Source organism: Cetorhinus maximus, chromosome 19, assembly GCF_964194155.1.
Source record: "Cetorhinus maximus chromosome 19, sCetMax3.hap1.1, whole genome shotgun sequence".
In the NCBI taxonomy this organism is placed as follows: domain Eukaryota; kingdom Metazoa; phylum Chordata; class Chondrichthyes; order Lamniformes; family Cetorhinidae; genus Cetorhinus; species Cetorhinus maximus.
In genome coordinates this window covers 50,961,438-50,988,102 of record NC_135897.1, presented here as the reverse complement: position 1 = coordinate 50,988,102, position 26,665 = coordinate 50,961,438, and the positions used below count along the sequence as shown (strand labels likewise).

At 41.8% G+C, this 26,665-nt stretch overlaps 1 protein-coding gene across 6 annotated transcripts in view; it reads right to left on the bottom strand.

Moving 5' to 3' along the window:
• Window positions 1–26,665, bottom strand: part of naaladl2 (N-acetylated alpha-linked acidic dipeptidase like 2) — a 955,971-nt gene that overhangs the window by 223,579 nt on the left and 705,727 nt on the right. For all 6 annotated transcript variants that reach the window (XM_078563827.1, XM_078563831.1, XM_078563828.1 and 3 more), the window contains one exon: window positions 3,092–3,223. In XM_078563827.1, the coding sequence (XP_078419953.1) occupies window positions 3,092–3,223 (132 nt within the window). The remainder of the gene's footprint in view (window positions 1–3,091; window positions 3,224–26,665) is intronic.

Here is a 26,665-nt window from a genome sequence, read left to right as displayed (position 1 = left end):
AAAGTGTACTGCAAGACACCACCCAACTGGTCCAGGGATCCAAAACATATCTTCAGAAGCCTAATGGTCTGCTCAGTGTGTAGTCCTCATGTGTAGATGGCTTTAGTTATAGTGCCTCTGTGCCTCGGCATCACATGAAGGGATATCCCTTGTCCTGTAGAAGCCATTCATGGAGTTTTGGTGATGGCAAGAAGGGCTGCAGAACCCTGGGCTGCTGTAGGATAAAAATGTCACAGCAGCTGCCAGGATAGCAAGTGCTCTTGCTGTGGTCACTTACCAGATGAATGTTGAAGGAGTGGAAGTCTTTCCTGTCAATGAACCTCACTGGCCATGATGGCCACATGAATTCAATCGATGACCCTGCATCTGTGGGTATCCATCAATGGAGGCAAATTCCACTGCCCTTTGTAAATGCCAGGCCCCAACTGTGTGAAATTGTATGCATTGAGGCATCCGTGACCTGTGAGATGCAAAAGGGTGCTGCTGCTTGAGAGATACCGTGAAGGATCACTGCTGATCCTTGGAAGGATCCAGAGAAGTTCAAGGTCACAGTGACTTTAACAGCTACTGGCTTGGTGTGTCGAGCAGTAATGAGAGATCTGAGGTCTCCCTCAGCGAGGACACAAATTTCAGTAACCAGCTGGTTGGAGTGGGCAGGCCTTTTTTTAAATGCATGATTAAAAGGTGGGAAGGAAGGGGAGGACATCATTCAGTGGGTGCACTGTGCGCATCGGGAGGTACTCCCCAAGATATTACCCCAAACTCTGTTCCTCCCCACCTGGCCTCCAAAACCTGTCCTCCCAGTAGGCTGCCTATCCCTTCCCACCCTAAAAGCAAGGGACTTACCTGGCTCTGGGATCCACCGAAATTCTGAGTGGGCCTGCCTGCAGTCCCAGCTCCATCCACTCCTAAGTTCTGGTGCTACTGGAGCTGCTAGAGCAGCTGGCCAGTCAGATTGGCTCTCACTGGCCATGATGGCCACATGGATTCTCGAGCCCAGAACTTGCTCCCACTGAGGGGTGGAAATCCCATTCTCAGCCTGCTTAGCCCATTGGAAGCATGTTATACCTGCGAGTGGGCTTTTTTTTTAGGTGTGTTGGCTGCTGGCTGACTCTTGCAAGGAGGGGGAGTAGGGGGTGGGGGGAGGTGGGATGAGCAATTTATCCCCACCCCATGAAATCTGGCTGCAGGTGCCCTTGGGGCCTGGGGGAAAACACTGGGAAACTGGTGATTAATGTCACCATTCTGTGCCTACAGGGTTCAATTTCTGCCCCATAATCTTCAAATTTTAACTAAGACAGTTGAAAGTAAATTCAGAAAAAGCTCTTCCCACAAAGGGTAGTGGGAATATGGAAAGGACCATTCAAAGAGGTCACTGATGCAAAATTAATTGAGGTGTTTAAAAGGAAGCTAGATGCGTATTTAGGAAATAAAGGTAATAGGATATAATGAAAAGGCCAACTAATAAAACTGGGGAGCAAGCTCAATGGATCCGTGTCCCTCTCCTGCTCCTACGGCCCTAAATGCTGAGAATACATTGGTGTGATGGGAGTTAGTTAATCAAATAGCAGTCATCATGGTTTGCCTCCTGGCAGGGTTTATGTGCATAAAAAAATGAAGTCAGCACCAAAGTAGAAATAATTTCTACCTCAAAAGAACTGCAAATGAATGAGGCCATATCTTGGTGGCTTAGTCATGAAGCCACAAAATTGGTCATGCCCCCAGCTCAAAATTATTACCATTGCAATAATCCTTTTTTTTGGGTGCAAGGACACTAAGAGACACATTTTGAAAGCTTTTGTTATTTTTAATTTACTAAGAAACTACCTGCTCTGCCCCAATATAACTAGAAAATGGCTCTGCATAATTTTTTAAAAATATTTTCAGTTATATAAAACCAAATTACTCTCAGGTGATGGACTATACACTGATTAAAAATGCGTTTTTTATGAGAAACCCATTTTCAGCTGTATTAATCAAACTGCACTTTTAAATAGATCAAAGGTGTTTTTTAAGCAAACTTTAAAAAAATACATTCTAAAACACTGCCCAGTTGTGCTGATTCATGGCAGATTTTACATTCAGCGATACGCAAATAAATGAGTGGAATTTTGAAAGGAAAAAACACTTTGAGTTCAATCGTATGCTGCAATAAGGCCCCTCAACGCCTCCTTTTTGTCTGTAAATTCTCCAGTGTTTTTCTGTACAGCTTATCCCTTTACACTGGGATCAGTCACATTGCTCATTTCTGTACCCTTTTAAATGGAAGTTTATGTCTTTATGGAACGGCAATCAAATTAGCATGCATTACTCCATAATGAAGTATGATCAGTCATTGTAAAGCCTATGCATAACTTCTTTATATATATATTCATGCATTTTGGCTATGTATATATTTCAGCATTCTATTACCTTTTAAAATTACTTTGCCACATTGTGCAAGCATTTAATTTGATTACTGGTAATCTCAAATTCCTTTCAAAATCTCCCTGTGTTAATTCAATTCCACTGTATGCTTATGTCCCTGATTTGTTCAAATTATGTGCAATACTTAACAATGATCAGTTGCACATTTCACTGCATTTGCTTGCTGGATTGCATGAGCAGTCCATATGCTCGTACAAATCTTTTGCTTTACCCTTGTCTCTGATGTTCTCCCCATTTTCTGTAATCAGCAAATTATGATGGCTTAGAGTTGGTTCTGATATCCAGATCATTTTGTAGAAGTGGAAAGAATGACTGGTTAAAAAAAGAAACAGTTGCAATAAAGGCACAAACAAACACAGACATTTAAAAAACGTAGAACATTTAAAAAAAATACTAGAGAAACAAAACAGCAAAATAAAAGAGATACAACCTGGCAGAGAACAAAAGACACTGTTATAAAGAAGAAACAAATTCACAAATGAAAAAAGAGAGCATGAAGGAGACAGGCCTCGTTGTATCGACTGGCCAAGTCCCGCTATCACGCTGTTATTTTTGACTGCACCATCTACCAGTCTGATCACTGCACACAAATCACAAAAAAAAAGAATCAAATGTTTAGTTTTACCATACATAATATTTTGGTTATCTGCTGAATGGAACATACCATGTTTATAAGATCTGTTGCCAGTTGCCGAAGGGAGGGTGACACCACAGTTTTCAGGGTTCCGTTTCCCACAATAGGTTTGAACAGGTTAATGTAGGCCACAGCGTTACTCTGCAGAACATGTTTCATCTCCTGAAAAATAGTAGCATGCCTACTGTATTACAACAGATAAATAAAGAAACAACCCAATTTATTTTCCAGTACATATTTGTGTAGAACATATCAGGCTAAAAAATGGGCTCATTAGCACTTGTTTTTTGGGAATGATAAGCACCTTAGAGTTTGAAAATGGGGTCCATGTGGTGCATGCACATGTGAAGGGTAAAGCGCACTGGACTCCATATTAGTATAGGCGTTTGTGGACAAAATGAATATTAGCAGAGTAAGCAGATTATAATGTCAATTAGTGTGCAATGTTGATTTGTGCCATTTTGGATCTCAACACTCCAGCCAAAGCTTTCTCTTAATATTGTACAAATGAACAAGTGTACAATAACAAGAAGTTCCTCTCCACCAACACTATTTAAAGGGATCAACACCTACTTATAGGTTAGTTGCTGGTTGATTTCTTCTGGCTGTTGCTATGATTCAATAAGTGTTTAGTATTTCCTATAGTTGTTTCAAGTTACCAAAGTTTACAAGAAGTGATGTGGGAAGTGACCTTTGCTGACTCCCAGGCCTCTGTATAAAACAACTGCAACAAGGTATGGGTGTACAAGTAGACATTCCCCTTGGAATACAGCATGACAGAGAGCCAACAGAGGTCACACAGAGCAGGACAATCTGCAGGAAGGGGAGGAGGAGTGAAAAAGGGCTCTCAGCAGAAGGCCATACATGCCCAGGGTGTTCATGGAACAATTATCCTAACTGAAACTCAGCAACGAATAATGCGTGAACTTTAGAACATTTTGCTGAAGGGTCATCGACCTAACACATTAACTCTGTTTCTCTCTCCACAAAATCAGATATATAATGGGCAGATAGATTGGCACGTTTCATCTCCTGAAAAATAGTCCTTTCACATTGGAATTCAAGTTCAGATAAAACAAGCACAGAATAAGAGCAAGATATGGAGAGCTTCTCACCTTAATGGCTGTTAGAAGTTTAAATTCCAAACCTATTGGACGTTTGTTTCCCATAAAACTGGCTTTAAAACTTCACAACTGATAACCAGTGAGTTAAAAAAAAACTTGTGCTTCAATGGGTTCAGATAATATCAAACCTCAAAAAAGGAGAACGAGCCTTATGAGAAAATGCAATGAAGTTCACTGAAAAGTTTTTAAAGCAAGGGGAAGCAATTTGGTTGAGTCCACGCGGCACACCAATTGTTTGAATTTATAGACCTATGAAATTCAATCACACTTGAAACTGGTTATGATTATAATGTGCTTTCTTCTCTTACCCAAACATAAATTACTCTTTACCCAAATTCTTCCTAAGACCTCATCAGCCCAGTGCTCCCAGGCAAGCAGACTCCACTCCCAGATGCCAACAACACCCCTGATCCCTCCCCAGGCATTCTAATAACTGAGCCTCTCCATTCACCCACATACATCAAAACCCCATTAATCTGCTCCTAGCCCCTAATGCCTTCCACCCCAAATGCTTGAACACTTCTTTCTGATGCCCACAAATACGCAGACTCCAAACGCCTAGATCATTCAGATTTAACTTTTACTATGTTATGTGGATGCTAAAACTTCCTAACCATATAAAACAGATACCATACATTGGGGTTGGCTTTAATTTTGTGGGGGCTGATTGGCAGCTGCTCATCCTGGCAGTGAAGAGGGAGGAGCCATTTTGAAACATGGCCTCATTTAAACGACACCAGCAAGCTGTGTGCTCCAAATGCACATCCCAATGCAGCTCACTGGATTTAGGCCAAACAGATACCAGACAGCCTGGAGGCTGTTAGACCAGCACCAAGGGATTTCAGTAGGTGGGGAGATGTCACAAATATGTGGGGTGGGAAAGTAAGTGTAGGCAATGTGATATCTTGCAGGACAAAGTGAGACTGGTGCATGCACATGGAGTCCAAGTACCCAACTGAACTGGTTTATTCTAGTTTTGAGTTTTAAACAAACATACACAAATGGCCACAAGAGGGTGCTAATACACTCCTCTCTTAATGAAAAAGTTACACAAAGTTCAAATTCCATATAACTTATATATGTTGTTTTTCATTTATTTTCAAATCCACCTTAACCACTGGTTTCCTACTTCTAAGATGATACTGCCTTTTTTGATCCAAATATTCAGAACTTGGGGAAGAACCGGGGCCCAACTGGGTCTCAGTGTGAGGAGAAATTTTCTCCAGCAAAGAGTGATTTTGCCCTTGACTTTCAATTGAATTTTCCACTTCATTCGACATGTCTGTCTGACTGACTCGGAGCTAAACTGGTTTCAGGCACAAATTGTATTGCAGTAACTATTGGTATTTTACTTGTATCCAAACTACCCAATTCACCAGGCTCATTTGATTCTTCTCAACTTCCTTTTTCATGAACCTCTGAAGGTACATGTAAGCATGATCTATATTTACAATCCTAACCTTTCCACTACCAAACATCTTGACCAAATATGTGCGGGGGCCACATATTTTCACTACTCTTCCTGATAGCCACTTCAACCACTTATGATGATGACCTTTCACTTTGACCTTCTGGTTCAACTACAGACTTCTCTCTCTTTCGCTCTACCCCTTGTACACTTTCTTTCTGCCTGGATTTTTTTTTCTATTGACTGTGCTATATGTGGTTTCAGCAATTAAAACTCTGTTCTAGGCTGTCTTCTCAGAATCAGTTCAGTTGGTGTTCTGCTGGTAGTAGTGTGAGGTATGTAATAAACAACAAAATTACCAGTTTGTGAATCAATGAAACTGATGTTTCTTCCAATTTGTAACTAGCATTTGTTTAACAAGAGTACACTTAACAATTTGTACTGTGCGCTCTGCTACTCCATTTAAAGCAGAATTATAGGATGGAACTCTAGAATGTTTCATCCCGTTCATTTTCATGAATCTTATAAACTCTTTTGAACAAAACTGAGATCCATTGTTGGACACAATTTCCTCTGGGAACCCATCAGCAGCAAACTAGCTATGTAAAATATAGAGAGTTTTGCTGGTTCTTGTTTGATTCATTGGAAACCCCTCAACCCACTTTGAATGGCTATCTATCACAATGGATAGCTGTTGCACTGCAAAATATGCAAAATCTATGTGCCTCCTCTGCCTTATTTGGCTGGCTATTTCCATGGTTGGAAAGATATTGATGGTGGCTTATTTTCTACAGTTGACATACCCTACACTGTGTCTTCTATGTCCTTATCTAACCTTGGCTATCAAATATAGCTTCTCCACTTGTCTCTCTGTCAAGCTCATCCCTGGTGTTGACCATGAAGATTACATAGCAACTGCAATCTGTATCTTTGAAGAATTAAAACTCTGGCTCCCCATATAACACAATCTTTATCAACTGACAACTCATTCTTACACATAACAAAAGGCCTGATTTCTAAATTCAATATCTGTGTTAGCCACCCATTTGCGATAAAGTTCAATGCCCTTGCTAATACAGGGGCCCTGCAAATTGTTCTACCAATATCATCTGATGTGACTGGCAACCCATGTACATGTGAAAAGAAATAGATATCTTCCCTGTTGGGTTCTACCTCAGGCAGGCTGGTAAGCTAGACATCACATCAGCATTGCAATGATCTTCTGATCGTCTGTATTTAAAAAATACAGACAAAATCAAAACCCATCTCTGCATTCGAGCTGCAGCTAAAATGGGCACTGAAGACTTTGGATTCAAATTAGCCGTCAGTGGCTTATGGTCAATTTTGATCGTGAAACTATGACCATACAAATATTTATGAAATCTTCTTACTCCAAAAATCAGAGACAATGCTTCCATTCTATCTGAGCATAATTTCACTCACTGGCACGGAAGGCATGTGAGGCAAATGTAATAGGTCTCTTCTCACCATGATCCAACACATGAGAGATCACAGCATCTACTCCTTCTGGAGAGGCATTACATGCCAGCTTAATCTTTTTGGAGACATCATAATGTACAAGCATTGTACCAACTACCAATTGACTTTTACACAACTGGAAGGCTTTGTCACACTCCCTTGTCCAATTCCATGGGACGCCTTCTTCGAGAGTTCATTCAATGGATGCAATAAGGTTGCCAGATTTTAAATGAGTGTAGTAGTAATTCACTAAGCCCCAAAAATATTTGAGCTCAGAGGTGTTTTGAGGGTGTGGCACATTTCTTTTTGCTTGAAACAACACTCCTGGGAAGGATGCAACCAATCATTGTCTACCCTGAGACTCAAATACTCTACAGAGTTTTGAAACGTTTCACATTTAGTGTGCCTTTGCCTGAACTCCACGCTTTTTCAAACATTGGAGCACCTTATAAAAGTCTGTCATCATGGGTCTGCCTGTTTGGAACTAGGATAAGTATATTCTATATATATCCAAATAGCACACTTTCCCCTGAATTCTTTGCAAAATTTGGTTCATTGTCCCTTGAAAAATTCTGGAGGCTAAGAAACACCAAATGGCAGCCTATCAAACTGGAATAGACCCTCTGTGTATTAATAATCAAATACTGCTTAGACTCATCATCTGACTCAAGTTGCATATAGGCATCTGTCAGAGCTAATTTTGAAAAAATCTGGTCTCCTGGCAACATTGTGACAGATCCTCCAAGTATCATGTGGATTACATTCCAGTACCTGATTTACAGTTACTATATAATCCACATATATTCTTAAACTACTGGCTCGGACTTTGGCGCTACCATTATGGGAGCAGCCCAATTACTCTGTTCTATTTTAGAAACGATGTTCTCAGTCTCAAGTCTTTTCAGTTCTCGCTCTACTTCTTCTTTTAAGGCATAGGGTCCTGGACGAGGTCTGCAATAAACTGGCCTTGCGTTCCTCTGCACCTGTAGGTTGGCCTTATATCGTTAAGTAGGTCTGCTGGTTTCACTAAACACCTGAGGGTACTTGATGATCACATCATCTTGCATTGTGAATTTTGTTTCTACACCAAAAACTTGTTCCAGTTTAATTCAAGTGTTGTTAACCAGTTTCTTCTTGACAACACTGGTTTTTCATCCTTCACTACAATGATGGGCAGTTTTACACATTGTTCCTTGCATGTGACTGGAACCAACACACTTCCCATTATGGGGATTTTCTCCCCTCCATAACTTGCATGTACCTGCTAATTAAGCCAAAAGACACACCACTGTTGGACATTTAGTGTAAGCTTGAGCAGCACTACAGTCACAAGCCATTGGAGATTGCAGACAGCTATTGGTTTGGAACCAGGAATTGGTGGCCCAGTGAGGACATTGGAAATTATATTGTAGTTTTGAAAAAACAATCTGTTCATTGTAAATTTGGGGAATTTCAAGAGATAGCATTGCAGGACAGATTTGTGTGCGGTTTAAAAAGTGAAAGCATCCACAGTAAGTTGCTGACATTGCCAAAGTTAACTTTCAACATAGCTTGCCAAACAGCATTGTCCATGGACACAGAGGTACATGACTTGAAAGAAGTCAGAGGTAACAACCACTGGTCATGTGTTGAAGTAAACTGAAGTTGTTGAACTGAAGTGCTGAAGTAAAAAAGCTGCATGCAAGTAAGCCAAAGGCCCCAACGAAGGCAATTAGTAGTAGCAGTGGTACGATAAAGTACTATTAGCGGTGCTTAAGCAAACATTGGGCACAAAATTGTTCATTTGTGAAGGCAAAGTGCGACAGTTTCAAGAAGAAGGGTCATCTTGCCAAGGTATGTTGAAAGAATGTAATCAGAGAAAACACTGGCAGGAGGAAACAGCAGTCATTGCATACAGTTATTGAACAGTGCCAGATTGATGAAGTGTTGGTTGAGACCCATATGATCCGAAGCACAAGGATGGCCAGTGGAAATTCATAGGGCACCATAGTTCAAGTAATGTTGGATGGAGCTCTGGTAAACATGGAGGTTGACAAGGGTGCATCAGATGGCGTGATTTCTGAATGGTTCTACTGTGAAAAGTTGAGTCAACATTAACTGGATAATCACGCATAAAATTGCAAAGTTATGAAGTTCTTCGCATATGCACCAAAAGTCTCTCAGTTATGGCTGTACCCTCCCAGATGATCAATAATACCTGTTGATGCAGCCATAACTAAAGGTCAGCCCACCCACATGTAAAAACAGCCTTTTCTCCGAGATCGAATTGTTTGAGCATATTCTTCAGTAAAAACAAAACCTCTCAGTTCCTCTGCTGGTTTGCAGGCAGCTTCTCCAACCAGTTGTATTCAGCTAGGGAATTGTAATCCTATCTCCATTGACTGTGATATCTAGCAAGATAAAGAGAGACTGATGCATGCACATGGAGTTCAGGTACCTAACCAAACTGGTTTATTCCAGTTTTGATTTATAGACAAACATACATAAATGGCCACAAGAGGATGCTATTACATGCAGCAGCCCAGGTTAATTTTTTGAGAGGTCCATTCAGCTCCACTTGCCACACAAAAATAATTTACAGCTCATCTTTTTGGTAAGTTTTCTTAGATGTCATAAAACCCCTTCATGCACATTAAAGGGCCCTATTGCCTGAAAAAGGCACACACTCCAGCCAGCCAGTGGTATGCTCACTAAAGAGAGCAATGGGCAGAGTCTCGATGCTAATGGGCGGTATGTCTACCAGTCCTAACTATCACCCATTAACACCTATTTCAACAAATTAAAATCAACCCAATACAATTACTCACAGGATACTTTGACAGGAAACTGGTAGGCCCAGAGAAAGTTTCCTTAAAGCTGTTGACAGTTTAAGTGTTAAGACTTAGTGTCACGTTCAGTTTTTCCAAAATCATGAACTTCTGAATTTCAACAATTGAGGTACAAAAATTATTTAAGTATCTCAACTGCACTACAAAAAATGTGTGGCCAATGTTCTTGTTAATCAAGTAGATTGAATAAGCATCAATTTTCTGAGAAATATGTAAATCATGTTACTCAATCTGTTTGAATAAAATATTCTGATTAACAAGTCACCACTACATGCATTTTTTCTGAGTCACTACTGTTAGTTACACAGATATCACCCTCTGACATCCTTGATAATATCTCACATATACTGTAACTTTTTACAGCCATATTTGTGACTGTGCAAATGAATAATGATGGTGACTAATATATCATTGTTGTCCAATTATAAAAGGTGTCACTTTTTGGTACAAAATATTCTTTGCCGTTTTTAAAATACCACCTGTACTTCTCTGTCATTCAGCAGATTTTTAAGTGCTTTCTATATTTTCCTCAAGGAAAGTAGAGGGAATCATGGCGGGTGGGGACACTTAGCTTGGCGGAAGGCAAAAGAATCTGTTTCCTGATGGCGGGATAAACTGTTTTGAATTTTGCCCTCCCAACTTTGAAGGCAGGATAAAGTTGGGTTGAGCTTCCAGACCATCAATGTCAGGAACTCAATTTGCATGCATTAGCATCTCATGTATGCTCATTAAAAGGCCATCTCATCGGAATAAAGTTCACCCTCCAAATTAAGTTCCTTGCCAGTGAGAATTCAGAACTTTCATTTTTAGGACTGCATATAAGCAGTGTGTACCTGGCAAACTTCAACTCTTCCATGGCTTTGAAGTCAGAAGATGCTGATTTCACCCTCTTGGGGACCTGGCATAACTTCACTCATACCGAGTGCTAGTAGCAAAAGTTGCACCAAGGCTGGACAAGGGAGGCAGGCAAAGTGGGGAAGTGGGAGAGAGTGTGTCCAGGGAAGGTTGTGGGGGAGGGGGAAAGGGAGTGCGACTTAGAGGGTGGGGTCGATGGTGGGGTCCTGGGGGGTGAATTCAGGGTACTGGTGATAGGAGGGGAGTGTCACAGTCAGAGGCGGAGTCAGATGTGATAGGGTCGCAGGTCCAGTGTGAGAGCTTGGTAGGTGAAGATCTCATGGGGAGAGTCATGGAGGGGTACTAGATAGGGGGCAGAGTCAGGGTGGGCATAGGGACTGTAATCGGTGTTGGAGGGAAGGCATGTGTAGGTGGATTGTAATAGGGTCCAGGGTAATGGGGTGAGCGGGGTGGGGCTGAAGTTCAAGGATGACAGAGAGGAGAGGAATGGTGATAGTGGGTGGATCTATGATGATGGAGGGGGGAAGTTGGTGGGCGACAGGGGGAGGGTAGAAGGTGGTAAACCGAGTCTGGAAGGTGACGCGCACCATTTTTCAAATCTAACCATGAGCACACAGTTAGTCAGTAAGTGAGATCCCTCGTCGTGGGAGGAAGGTCTTTTTGGGTGGGTGGAGTTCAAGGCCAGCACAAATGGCTGACTAAAGGGACACTCTAATAATTATGAGGCAACTGGATGTCAAAGATGTTCAGTTGTGTTTTCCTCTCCATGGTGAAGCCTGCATTGCAGCTGGTTTGTTTCCAACTCAGGAATCTCATAACATCGAGATCCCAGCAAGGTGTGGCGCTGTTGTTTATTATGTACCATTTGCCATATGCTACAATCAGGGCAGAGATGAAGGAAGGAAGGGAGGCGGATGCCTCCAAGGGACACTGCCGGTGGATGGCAGCCAACTCGTGACTCCAAACCTCCATCCTCCCAGGTGGATGGTCATGGCTTACAAGGACTTATGTGGTTAATCTTTCTATTCTGCCAATGCAATGGTCTCTCTGTAGAGTCTCGAGGATAGTGGAGGCAAGCAGAAAAGTGTCAGAGGGAGACTTCTTGCACATGGCCATCATCCAGATGTGGAGGAGGATCCATTGCAGATTGGCATAGGTCCAGGAGGAGCAAAGGCCTGAGCAGCAAGAAGCAGCAGGGCCTCAAGAAGGTCCAGATGCTGGTGAGCAGGGTCTACTGCAATGGCGAGCACTGGCCTTACCGTGGGTGTATCGCAGGTGGTGTTCTTATCTGGAAATGAGTGAAAGGTAATGCCAGAGGCCCCTTCGTATGTCTGAGGATGTGGATTCTGGAGGAGTAATGCGGAGCTTCTGGCCTGTATTGAGTGAATGGCTATCAGGGTGCTATTTAGATATGACACCAGGACCTTTGACCTCATGAGGTAAGGGCGGGGCAGGCGACTTTCTGCCTGCCCCACCATGAGAGGTGCAGTGCTCCTCGCGGGTGCATAATTAATGAGCTGACCAGCGGAAGATTACACATTCAGCTGCCCCGCCACTCAGCGGGAATCATATCGACATTCCCATCTGCCACAAGACTTGGACTCCAGAATGGAAAATTCCACCCAAAGTCTTAGAAGAATACTTTTTGGTCAAAGATTTCTTCCTATAAATCTCCCATCTAACATTCATTTTAGCCCTCACCCTTAAAGTGAAACATTTAAGCATCAAACTTTTCTATATGAAAACCTTGCTTCTTACTTGCATCTGATTGACTTAAATATTTCAAATAATGAGAATTCACAATTGAACGAGCAGCAAACACACCAACAGGAACTGAGCAAAGTAGGTACATAAATCCCTAATTAAACCCTAAGGAGATTCAAAAATAAGGAGCAGTCAGCAAATTCTATCAATATTTTCTGTAAAATCTTTGATCACCAATTTGGACTCTCGGTATAGTGAGAACACTAGTGCTCAAAATAAAGTTTATAACACGATAAACATCTATGACTATAACTCAGATTTTTTATGTCACCAACAGCATTCACAGAGCATGCCAGCTGTTGTTTGGAAATCTTGGAATGGTAAAATACTTGTAGCACAATGTCAGGAAACCATTTTGCGTGGTTTCAAATTAAATATAAATGTACTTCATATTGTATTTAAACAGCAAAATAACAACATTATTTTTTGAAATTAAGAGGTAATTTTTGAGAAAAAAAACTAATAGATATGATGTATATACAAGGGGTTATTCATTTATACAATTTATGTTTACTGGAGCAGTCATGCATTTATTTATCATTTCAAAGAAAGGTATCTCCCATTCCTCACTTGCTCTTCTTACCCTCTGGAACACACCTCTGGTTTCATCTCTAAGTAACGTAAAGGCCTCCATTTAGGTTTCTAAGGACTCTATTCCCTTGCATTGATTTTTATAAGCAAATTACCATATTGCCACATTACTCTCATCCCTTAGAACATCCTATGAGATAAAATAACAAAGAAGGTATATGATCCCGAGACACGTTTTTCTCCTGTATTATATGCAGAGATTTTTTTAGCAAGAGAGGGAAAACATTATTTCTTAATGCACTGCAAAGAGTAAATAAAATATTATTTTCCAGGAATCAATCAAAGTCAGAACTCTTGAACTTCTTTCCAAATTCTTTAAGTTGAAATCTGCTCCCTTCTCCAACCTCATCATGGACAACATTATGGGCTTCTGACCGTTTATATATTTATAAAGTTTTACCTATGAAAATCTGTATATCCTGTCACCTGTAAGCTCTTTATTTTCAGTATTAGCTGTGTCGACTTTAGTCACATTTATTATTCCCTATGATGCCTATCAGTGGAGGTATAATAGGGCATTACAATTGTACATATACATAAATGTCATGTTCATCACACACTGCCTAATGTAAACTTCTGCTTCACATGGTGTGAAAATTAAGTAAAATGATTGGACCTATTTAGGTATGCAGATGTCTCTTTCCCATCAGCATTGTCACTAGAGAAGCTCTTATAGACGTAATAGCCAGTCTACATTGTAGTAGAAACTTCAACAATATCTTAAATATTTTTAGACCTGTTTTAATGTAAACACCATGAAATTACTTGGCCCAAAATGTGCTTTCCTAAATTTCCTTCCCCTTTAAACTGTGCATTGCACTGTAGAAAAAAGGCAAATTCAAGATCATAGACTACTTCTCTATTCATAGTGTTCCTAAAATAATAAACTACTGTAAAATTTATATAGTATTCTATTTTCAAGCAGAAATGCTATTGAAGCCCTTAAGGAATTAAACCCACTCTAGTCTAAAAAGCCATCTCTGTCAAATTGAGTTTAGGCCTTTAAGCGATGAGATTTTGGCAGGTTAGCTATTAAAACCCAAGCAAGAGCAATTCTATCACAACATGCTTCCCTGGTGCCTGTGACAGGATAGCACAGGAGTTAAGTCAGGCCAGATAATGAAAATCAGTAGCAATTGAAAACTTGTAAGATTGGTAATGGAACTGCCGGCAGAAAGACATTGCTTGTATTTTGAGCTGGATCAGCCTTAGACTGACTGTTAGCAGAGAGTTAGCGAGAATTTTTTTTTTCTCTATCGTACTCAATGAAGCCTGTGAGTTCAGCTTTCCATTGTTGGCTTTGAGGTAGAGGTTTCCTCCAACTAAATATCAGGAAAATCAAAGCCATTGTCTCAGTGCCCACCATAAATTCCATTCCTTAGCCACCAACTCTGTCCTGTCTCAGATTAAACCAGACTTTTCACAATCTTGATTCATTCTTGACTCCGAGATGATCCACTGACTACATATCCACGTCATCACTAAGACCTCTTGCACCTCGGTAGCATCACCCAACTCTGCCCCTATGTTAGCTCATCTACTGTTGAAATTCTTACCCCTAGACGTGACTATTCTAACACATTCCTGGCCAAACTCCCATGTTCTACCTTCCATAAGTAACATATGTGCCACACAAGTGCCAGGCAATGACCATCTCCAACAAGAGAGAATCTAATCATCGCCCCTTGACATTCAATGGTATTACCATCACTGAATTGTCCACTATCAATGACCTGGGGGTTACCATTGACCAGAAACTTAACTAGACTAACCTTATTAATACCGTGGCTACATGTGCAGGTCAGGGGCTAGGAATACTATGGTGAGTAACTCACTTCCTGACTCCCCAAAGCCTGTCCACCATTTACAAGGCACAAGACAGGAGTGTGATGGAATACTCTCCACCTGCCTGGATGAGTGAGCTCCAACAACACTCAAGAAGCTGGACACCATCCAAGACAAAGCAGCCCACTTGCTTGGCACCCCATCCACAAACATTCACTCCCTCTACTGCCAACACACAGTAACAGCAGTGTGTACCGCCTACAAGATGCACTGCAGAGACTTGCCAAGACTCCTTAGACAGCACATTCAAACCCACGATTGCTACCAACTAGAAGGACAAGGGCAGCAGGTACATGGGAACATCACCACCTGTAAGTTCCCCTCCAAGTTACTCACCATCCTGACTTGGAAATATATCGCCATTCCTTTACTGTCGTTGGGTCAAAATCCTGGAACTCCCTCCCTAACAACACAGTGGGTGTACCTACGCCACATGGACTGCAGCGGTTCAAGAAGGCAGCTCACCACCACCTTCTCAAGGGCAACTAGGGATGGGCAATAAATGCTGGCCCAGCCAGAGAAGCCCACATCCTGTGAATGAATAAAGAAAAATAAACTTGAAGTCATCCAAAACACTTCTTCATGTATCCTAACTCACACCAAGTGAGTTATCACTCCAGTTATCACTCCAGTGCTCGCTGACTGACACTGGCTTCCTGTCAAGCAATTTTTAAAATTCTCATCATTGTTTCCAAATCCCTCTATGGCCTTGCCCCTCCCTATCTCTGGCATCTCCTCCAATCCCATAAGTCTCTGGGGTATCTGCGTTCTACTAATTCTTCCCTAAAGAGCCTCTTGAGTTTAAATCATTCCACAATTGGTGGCTTGGGGTGTTTTACTATGTTAAAGGCACTACAGAAATACAACTTGTCATTGTCATAGTAATTTACAAGACAGGGCTCCATTCAGCCCGTCGAGTCTATGCCTGCTGTCTGTGGAGCAATCCAGTCAGTTCCATTCCCCTGTTCTATCCCTGTAATCCTTCAAGTTTATTTCTATTAATGAGTTTTATAAAGGTTCAGCATAATTTCCCTGCTTGTGTACTCAATGCCTCTATTTATAAAGCCCACGATCCCATATGCTTTGCTAACTATTCTTTCAATATGTCCTGCCACCTTCAAAGTTCAATGTGTGTGCACCTCCAGGTGCCTCGGTTCCCTCATGCTCTTTAGAGCTATGCCATTGAATCTATATTGCTTCTCCTTATCTGTTCTGCTAAAATTCATCACCTCACAATTGTCTGTATTAAATTCCATCTGGCACTGGTCTGTCCATTCTGCTAACCTATGTCATGTTGCAGTTGATTACTATCAGCCTCACTTTTGCCACATCTCCAAGTTTGGCATCATTAGCAAATTTTTAAATTTCACTTTGTACTCCAATATCCAAGTCATTTATATAGAGCAAAAAAAAAGTGGTCCTAGCACTGACCCTTAGGAACATCACTGTCTACCATCCTCCAGACTGAAAAATAATAATTTATCAACTCACTGAATTCTGTCCTTAAGCCAATTTTTAAAAAAATCCAAGTTGACACTGACTCTCCTATTCCATGAGCCTCAAAAAACCCGTTCATAGCTTTTTTTGAAAAAAGAACTACAACCCCATCACGCATGCTTGGCTAAGAGCCCAGACTCTTATAAAAAGATTTAGTGTGAATTTGTTTATACAGGTGTAGAGAAGTGTTGACTTTGCCTGATTAACATTTCTATGAGGTTATAAGTTATTTTTCCTGTGATCTCTTTTGCCAATGTCTCAATGTTTATTTGCACAATGTTAAGAGGTGTCAAATGTTTACGTTTCTGTTTTGATAATTTACTATTGTTTGATTGACTCTTTTATAGGGCTGTAAGGACGCCAGTTTATTTTTTTTTAAATATGATTTTTTTTTTCTGAAGAGTTTCACACATGCCATTGCTATTATGGGCTTCATTGGTTCTGTACATATACACTGGGTAAATGGGCATGGAAGGGCCATGAGTTGGCATGGAGGGTATGAGGGACCATTGGGGATGGGTGGGACTATGAGTTGATATTGAGTTGGCATGGGGGCTATAAGGAGCCATGAGTGTGGGTGGAAGGTATAAATTGACCTGGGGGCTGTGGGGATGGGTGGGGGGCATGAGTTGGCACATAAGACCTTTCAAAGTTACCTCTCAAAAGGTTCACAAATCCAGACTATGGTGCATAACACCTTTGAGGGGTCATGAACTATGAGTCATGGAGAAGCTGGCCTGACTCCATGAAACTTGCGGCGGGCTAGGAGATGCCGACTTGCACAATAGGACCGATCAGGTCAGGAGTGCACCCGCACCCTTATGCCACGCCAGTGAAAATTAGGGACATCAGGAATGGGGGCGGGAATCTTGGAATTGGGTCCCACCCTCCAGTTTTAAATGGCTCCGGAGTCCTTCCATCTCTGTGAAGGTCCGGCCCTTATGACAAGACAACAGATTCAGGGCAAGAAAAGACAACAGATTTTCAATTCTACTTTTAAAAACCTTTAAACTCTACTGTGGACAAGAATATGAGTCTTTACATGGCCATATTTTAAACTATATTTTTAAACTTTTACTTATTTTCAGGCAATGCTTTTCATCATCTTCCTAACTTTACATGGCAAGGTACCAAATAATGGGATTGATTTCTCATTGTTAAAACTAAAGGAAGTTTTTGTAGTGTTTAAAAAGTTAGATTTGTAAAGCAATAAAGTAAGGCTGAAAAAAATATTTTCAAATGGGTTAGTATCTACTTCTGACCCCACTGTAATCCTCTATCCAGGCTTCCAATTTATTCATATTTAATCTGACGGACTTTTGATGGTGTGGTGTTACCTATCAGAAAATACAACTGTGTTTTCTCTGCTAAGTAGTTCAACTCATTGGAAACTACCTAGGCTATACATCTTTTGTGGAAATCACCTCAAGACTTCAATCTCCAAAATTGTGGAGCCTCTTGCTTCACGTTAGTTAGAGCAGCCTGCAGAGTCTGGGGAGTTCAACACGCATGCATTCAGTGCCTTCTTTCATAAATGAAGCAATGAAATGCCAAGTGTTTGCAGTGCATTATTTCATTGAACATATGGTAAGAGCAGTCGCAGAGGCAGTATTGACATCAACAATTTGGGCAATTGGTTCCAACATCTCTCACCAACACTCCCACTCTGCTATGGAAGTTGAGGTCCAAGCTCCAAGGATACAATCATGGCAGGCTTCAACTTGCTGAACAGACCGTTATGGGCACTTACAATAAAGGGATTCTGAGGTCTCTCAGGTGCCTACTGTTCAATGTTAATAAAATCAGCTGTCATCAATAAGGAAAACTCCTGAGGAGACAAGAGTTGTAAACGTTTGCAGTAATTTCTATACTTCAGTTCGCCCCTCTGTTGTACACAAACTATGCCAGGGTATTTTCAATCTTGGCACTGCAAGACCCCATATTCAAACTGAAGGAAGCAACACCACCTTTCACAGTCTAGTTAACGCCAACGCATCCTACAGCAGCTTCTCTTCTAGGCATCATTTAGAGCAAAACATGGCTTTCACTTCTTCTTCACTGTTACGTTGTTAAATCCTGTTTTCTAATGCTTTAAATCTTTAAAATGCTCCTTCTCATAGTTTAATGAAGCACAGTGAATGGACAAGCAGGGGCCCCAGCCCCATCTCTGAATCAAATTCAAAAAATAACTTATCACCACATGTCAGTCAATGATCACAGTCCAGTCACACTAACGCGTGATGGCCACAGGCCCAGGCTGCAGAAGGTTGAAATACTCTTCTGAACCAGCAAGAGTAAGGTCTAATTGAAATGCTTAAAGTAATTCGCTACTGACAAGAATATAAAGTTTTAAAAATCTACAGAAAGCAATTTTTGAAGAAGTTATATGACAGAAAGGACATGCATCACTTGGAATCTGCAAAGGGTATTGAATGCTCTGAGGGATGAACTCCAATCAGGCAGAACCCATATTGTAGGAAACTGACTGCTAGACAGGTTATGAGCTTAATTATTCTTTTCAAAAACTGAAGGCAGTTTAAACTTTCCTCAGCGGTGGTAAACTTTAAAACAATTTCTTGACCTTAACAAGGAACATCAGTGTCAAGATTTACTTATGATTTATTTGCATGAGAACATGAAAGAGCATGGGAACATAAAAGGGCCATTCAGGCATCCTGCCCACTTTTTCCACATTTTGTGTGCAAGCTACACTTCATTGCGTCCATTCAATCTCTTGAGAAAAAGTTCTGCACAAATATTCTGAGATAATCAAGTGAAACTACAGGGCGTTCCACTGTTCAAGTCCAAATTGCTATCCTTTACAAAAAAGATTCCTATCCATCCAGCAGCAAACAAAACTATTCTGCCACATAGACTGGGAAACATTGAATAAAGTTTGAAAACGGGCACGGGGATTGCGATGTGCAATTAACCCATACCTGCAGTGACCTTTGTGGTACTTGCTAATTTAAATGTTAGTGGCATGCAACAAAGCATTGAACGCATGCATGGCTTAGAAAGGGGCCCTAGTTCAAGTGAGGCTAGCACCACTTAAAGCAAGTCTGCGCTACTTAAAACCGCCTGGCTCCTGCTGATTATTGTCAGCCAGCCAGCCCAGCCTGTTTCTGCCCTTGCCGAGAGTCTGAAGCCAGGATTTCTCGGGCCAGAGCTGCTTGAGGGCATCCTGCAAGGCCATCTGCAGTGTCCCTAAAAGAAAGTCATTAGCCGAGCTGCAGCCAATGGCTTAGCACAGCTCAGGTGCTCTAGAATAGGCAAAGGCACAAGTAAGATATAAGCAAAATACTGCTGATGCTGAAAATCTGAAATATAAACAAAAAATGCTGGAAAAACTCAGCAGGTCTGACAGCATCTGCGGAGAGAGAAACAGAGTTAACGTTTCGGCTCTGTGTGACTATTCTTTGAGTCACACGGACTCAAAGCATTAACTCTGTTTCTCTCTCCACGGATGCTGCCAGACCTGAGATTTTTCAGCAAATTTGTTTTTAAAGGCACAAGGAAGATTGGTACTAAAGGAATGCACAAGAGTAATTAGTTGAATTTTGTATAGAATGTTGGATGGTTTGATAAAGTTGGCTTCAAATATTTTTTATGGTGGCTTTCATTTCAGCATTGAGGCCAAGATCAACATCAGAAGAACGATAAGGTATGGGACTGCTGGTGAATGGGGTCGGTAGCGAAGTTGGATGAGCTGATCATAGATAACCAAGTTGAAAACAGGTTGCGCTGGTTACCACCTCCCATCCTCCTGCTGCCTTCTCTTCCTCTTCGGCTGCTCATTCTACACTTGGTGACAAGGCTAAGCCCAGGTAATATTGAAGCCCTGATGAATCATGGAACACTCCAGACTACTCCAGAGGGGCCAAGGCAGCTTAAGTGGTATTTAAGCATCCCAAAAGTGTGCCCAATAACATTGCCTGTGGTGGCACGGCTCTCAGTATTTGCATGTGGCTGGGTTGCGCATTGGAGCTATGATTTGGGGATTAGTGGATAGCTCTCGTCATCCAGCAGGCATCCTCTGGTTTGATATGGTGACTCAAATACTGATACAGAAGTGGACATGTGCACAATAAATGCATCATGACTGCTGCCAGCATTGTAGACATTCACCTGCATGAGATGGTTGCACACCAACTGCACATTCGAGGAGTCAAAGGCTTTGCAGTTGCAGTACACCTCTGCATTTAGATGCAGTGCCTACAAAGCCACAGTTGATGGTACCCTACACCCTGAGGAAACCCATTATCTTGGTAAATGCTATATGCTCACTCCACCTGCTTCTCCTTGGCCAGAGAGAATGCTACATTGTCCCCTGTCCTGACATAGCAAGCATCAGTCACCTCAATGGATAGCAAACTGGAAGTTGCCTACTCCAGCCTGGAAGAATTCCAATGCGAAGAAATTCATGACCTCGCTCACCTTCACAACCACTGGCACCGCCCTGCTCTGAGGCTGTAGGTCAGCTTACAAGAGGTGGCAGGTTTCAATAGTGCATCCTTCGTAAGACTCAGATTTCACACAAACCATTCCTGGCTTAGGTTGAGGTAAGAGAATTGCTCCCTGAGGAAGCTGGATGGATATGTCCTCCTGTGGAGAGCCCTTCTCCCTCTCTTCCTGCCTCTAAGAAGCTTGTTATCCTCTGTGTTACTTCTGTTCAATCTCCCCTTTCATGCTGCAGGCCAAGGTGGATGTCAACTATCACACCCATTAGTTGGAGCAAGTGGTGTGACAGGTCTTGAAGTCAGAACCAAGCCCTTCATCACATCATTCTCTGCCGATATCACCAGCTTTAAATGGAGAAAACGCACAGCACCACGTCATCAGCAGTCCCTCAATTCGAGGATGACACCTACTTGCGAGTTTCTGCCATGTGCCTTCATATGACTAAACAGGCTGATTCTCAATCCACAGCTCTTTGGGCACATGGAGCAGGATGTCCCAAGAGGTAGTGGAACCCGGAGTTCAGGACTTACTTCCTTTTCTTCACTTTTCTGCCGCTACTCCATTTCATTATTAAGATGTTGGCACTTAAAGCATAATGCAGCTTGATGGACAAGTTGTCGCCACTTTGAACAATTGGTAGCCAGCTCCTCCAAGTCATTAATGTCAATGCTGCACACTTCAAGGAGAGTTTCACAGTGTCTCTGACGTGTTTCCTTTGTCCTGCCCTTGAATGTTGGCCATTTAAGAGTTGAGAAAACAAGAGCTGATGGGAAAGATGCTATTTTGGCCATGTAGACACAGTGTTCAGTCCATCGAAGTTGATTTTGCAAAAGTTTTGCCTGAATGCTGTGGAGATGGCTTCAAGAAGGACACTAGCATTTATTCAATGGTCCTCACATTGATTCCAGAGGATGCAGCAGAGGCATTGCTGATGGAATTTCTCTAGCGCTCTTATGTGTCACTGACATATAACTCCAGGACTCACTGCAGTCAAGTAGCATGATGAAGACAATTGTTTTGTACACTAGGACTTTTGTTAACTTGTGGAGATCTTAGTTGTCAAACATTTGTTGACGTGGAAGGCTGAGTTGGTGCAGGTGATTCGATGCTGGAACTCCTCTTTATTGGTGGCCTGTTGAGAAAGGTGTCTGTCAAGGAATGGGAAGTTCTCAACACATTCCAGAATCTCTTCTTCAACATGTATAGGAGGTGGAATATTTGGTTGAGCAGGTGTGGATTGATATATGAGTTCTGCTTTGGAAAAATTCAAGGATAGACCGAGACTCTTGCACACAGAATTGAAGAGATCAAGGACAGGATTTTACGCGTTGGCGAGTGGGGGCGGGGCCCCCTTGCCGACACGTAAAATGACGCGTGGTGACGTCGGACGGAATTCCTGAGGTCACCACGCTCCATTTAAATTTCAGGTATCGGGGGCACAGCAAAACCAGCTGTGCGCCCGTCGACCTGTCAATGGCCAATTGAGGCCATTGACAGAGTCAATTAAGTAATTAAAGGACTTGCCCGTCCAACCTTAAGGTTGGCGGGCAGGCCAGGAGCCCTGGCGCGAATTAGAAAAAGCATGAAACCTCATCCATGGGCGGGATGAGGTTTCATGTAGGTTTTTAAAAGTTTTAATAAAGTTTTTGTAAAAATTACGGACATGTCCCAACTCATGTGACAGTGTCACATGAGGGGACAAATTAGGGAAATTTTATTTTTCTATTTTTAGCTTTTTTACATTTAGAGCTGATCTTCCTGAGGCTGCACTTAGCCTCAGGGAGATGAGTGCGCTCTTTCGTGCGCATGCGCGAAAGAGCACACTCTCGATTTTGGGATCCACCCCCCCGCCCGTTCAGGAAGCGCATAGCCTTAATTGGCCTGCCCATGTGAAATAGCGCCATGCCCCCGATTGGGGGCGCTGATCGGAAAGGCGCCTGTGCGCACCTGCACTTAAACTTCGCCCCCGACAGGGGGAAAATCCTGGCCCAAGTGTGGCTTGCAAATCTAGTGCTGAGTGGCCAATGACACTGCAGTCATCCACAAGCTGTAGATCATGCATGTCTATGGTGGTCAGGTTAGTTTTGGCACAGAAGTAACTGAGGTTAAAGAGTTTTCCATTTAGGAGGTATTTAATACTGACACCAGAGGGAAGTTGACCCTTGATGAGGTCAATAGTCAGTATCTAGTCAATAGTTAGATTGTAAATAACACAGGGGCTCTCAGATAGCCTTGCTTGGCCCCAGCCTGGATTTTGAAGATGTTTGTTTCAGATCTTCCACTCAAGGCTGTGGCAGGACTTATACAAACACTGAAGAAGCCAGTTGAAATTAAACAGCAACTAGCCAGAAAAGGTTGAGGACTTGATGATCCCTTTAAATGGCACTCATGGGAGGTCCTTTCTGCCGCTGAACTCACGCTCAGCTGTGCATATTTGGGAGAGGGCATTAGTTGGTGCAGTGAGGTCAGAATTGGCAGATTGACATCACAAACCACCTACTCTGTATATTTCTGGCACAAGCTCCTAATGCTCATGCTAAAACCCTCACCAGAATAGCACCAAAACTGCGGGTGCTATGGAGCTGAGTTTTGCAGGCACAGTATTTGGTCATCTTATTCTGTACCTCTTCCTATAACTTGCAAACATGTATTTATGTTTTTAAAAATTCACTCTCACAAGTAGCTGGCAAGGCCACGGTTATGCCTGCACCTAGTTGCCCTGAAAAAGTGGTGGTAAGCTGCCTTCTTGAATCAATTCAACAGCCTTTTAAAAGAGTCAAATTATTTATCTAGTTTTTGTTAGGAGTCCATTTTACATGCTAACCTTGTTATGGGAGAAATAACAACTGCCAATGTCCCACTTAAAATTAAATTATTTCCTTCAGTGTTCACTGTCCATGTTAAATAACTTGCTTACACTTACATCATCCACGCCTCTCCATTTTCATAACACCTTATGAATGCCAGCTTGAAACAAACGATATGTACTTAAACCCATACTAACTGGCTTGCTGCTATGCATGGAGGAAGTTTAACCAGGATTCTTTGATGAAATATAAACAGTACATAGCCCTCAGCTCCTAAAGTGCCTATGCTGCCAATTTGGAACAGTGTCAAGATACAATATGGTCATGACTCAAAAGAAAATGCTCATTAAAATCCATTTCTTTAAAAAGCCTTGGTATCAGCGTTTTCAATTTTATCCTCAGCCTTTGTTCGGCAATCAGAGAGAAAATCTTTCCTTCAGCTTTTCTTTTCTGTGCAAGACCATCCCATTCCCGTCAGACAAATCTAATTACATATCTCGATTGAGAAAATGTGCCATAATCACAAGTAAATTAACTGATGAATATCAATATGGAGGAAGAAAACTGCTCTGTACTACAGAAAACAGTCCAATTTTTTTGCCATGCATCTGTGTGTCAATATGCAACCCTCGTCTTCCCATTCCAATCATAGAAACACAGAATATGCGTAACAAAGGTGCTTAATGTTTAACTAAAAACTTCAGATCACATCAGAAATTGTGAAAGCAACAGTTAATTGCTTTTATGGGTGACATATAAACCCAAATTTAATTTGCTTGTACCTGTTGAATAAATTCTTCTACAATTTACACAATTGTCTCAATAGCATAATTGTTGTACATCTCACAGTAGTGTCAATTAAAGGTGGCACTGAAACTAATTGCATTAGAGTATCTGAATTACTTTTATGTTCTCAACAATGCAGAATAACACTATCTCAGACAGTAAAAGAAAGGCATTATTTACAACTGAATAATATAGGTCATATATTTAAAAACAATAGATAGCAGAAAGTAATTACAAGGCTGTAATCCAATATCAAAGGGAACAGAAGACGTCATAAACCACAAGAGCATAGCTCAAAGGGTTTAATGAAAGTCATCTAGATTCAATGATTAGATTACAACCCGTGAATTCAGTCCCTCTATCCATTATTATTTGTAATAAATGCTAGACATTTTAGTCTCTGTAATTAAGTTTGTATTTTCTCATGTTTCAGTAGCTGAAAACGGTCTGAGATAATGCTGGTGTTTTTTTTGTCTTTTTTCAGGCTGCAATTTTCCTGCTAATGTATAAAAAACTAATTTTTATTTTTATACTAATAGAACTTTTCTTTGTTCCTTGCAGTAAAAGTATACTCTTTTAGTCCTTTGAGGATTTCTAGTTGACAGATCAGAAAGCACAATATGATGTTTACAAAGAGGATTAAAGGTATCACCAAGATATTACCATGGATTTACAGAATATAGTCTTCAATCATGTACAAGAAGTGGGGTGGAGGGGGTGCGGAATCTGACTTTGATGGTGCAGTCCTTTCGTGACCCCAGGAGGTCTGAACCAGACCCAGGTTTGGGCTTTGTTACCATGTTGCCAGTGAGCTATGAGCTCAGCAACTTGCCAGCTCCTGACTGTGCCGTATCAGGCAGCCCGAAGGCTAGCCTAAGCTGGGGGAGGATTTAGGGAAGCCCAGGGAAACCAAAGTTATTCTCATTTAGCCTAGAGGAGCACTCCTGCTCAGCCTGGCCCTAAATAATTTTTCACTTGCTTTTTCTCTTCCTTTTCACTGCCTGCTGCTATAGCTAGGAGGTTCGGGTGAACCCTCTGGCCCTTTGCACCTGAATTTTGCAACAGGTCTTGCAACTGGCACATTACACGGATTTGCCAGCTTCACACGGGCTGCTCATTCATTTGCGAGCCCGCCTGAACATAGGATCAAATAAATCTTGGGTGTCAGTAGGTGCCCCTCCCGGATTTTCTAACGTCAAGTGCCTGTTTTTCAAGGTCAAAGTGGGAAGCTGTTGTGTCAAATTTCCCTTCCCATAATTCCTGTGTTAAATGCAATGGATATCTGAGATTGATAGTAAGCCGCAGGATAGGTTACAGTCTTGAAATCACTGTAGGCACTTATTTATAACATAGAAATAGTTTTAATTTTAACACGTTTTGGGTTCATTTTTGAGCAAGCTGCTAAGCTGTCTGCTTATTGAACAGCAATGGCATGATGAAACCAGATATATGGGGCAGAATTTTGCCCTTGACGTGCGGGCTCGCCGGGGTGGGCAGGAAGCCGACCGTCGCCCGCGATCGGCACCGCACCGCGATTTCATGCTGGGTGGGCTTTAAGCGCTGAGCGCTGTCTGTGCAGGTGGGGGGAGGAGGGCGAGTGGGCCTAGCCAGCAGTTCGTGCATGAACGCGTAAGAATGCTTCAATCTCCCTGAGGCACGGAGATGAAGCGCTGTTTAAAAAAAAATAAAGAAAATCAAAATGCCAGAAAACATGTCCCCTCATGTGACTCTGTCACATGAGCAGGGACATGTTTTTAATTCAAGTGTAAAGTTTTTATTTTATTTTTATTTGCCTTAGGAAACCTCATTCCACCCGTGGATGAGGTTTCCTAAAAAATGCAAAGGCCGCTTGGCCTTTTTGCCTGCCCACCAACTGTAAGGTTAGATGGGCAGCGTACATTTGAATTTAATTACCTTTTTAATGGCCTTAACAGGCCTTTTAATTTCCAAACGAAATATCGCCCGTCATTTTACTCTCAGCCAAGTCGGGCGCGCGCCCGCCCGCCAAGCTCAATATTCTGCCTATGGTCTAGTTATTCAGGTTTATCAGCTGCATAATAAGACATTTTCTGTTTGTTATTAAACATTATTTATCATGCTAAAAAGAAGCAGCACAGAAGACCACCATTTGGCCCATTGTACTTGTGTCAGCTCTTTGA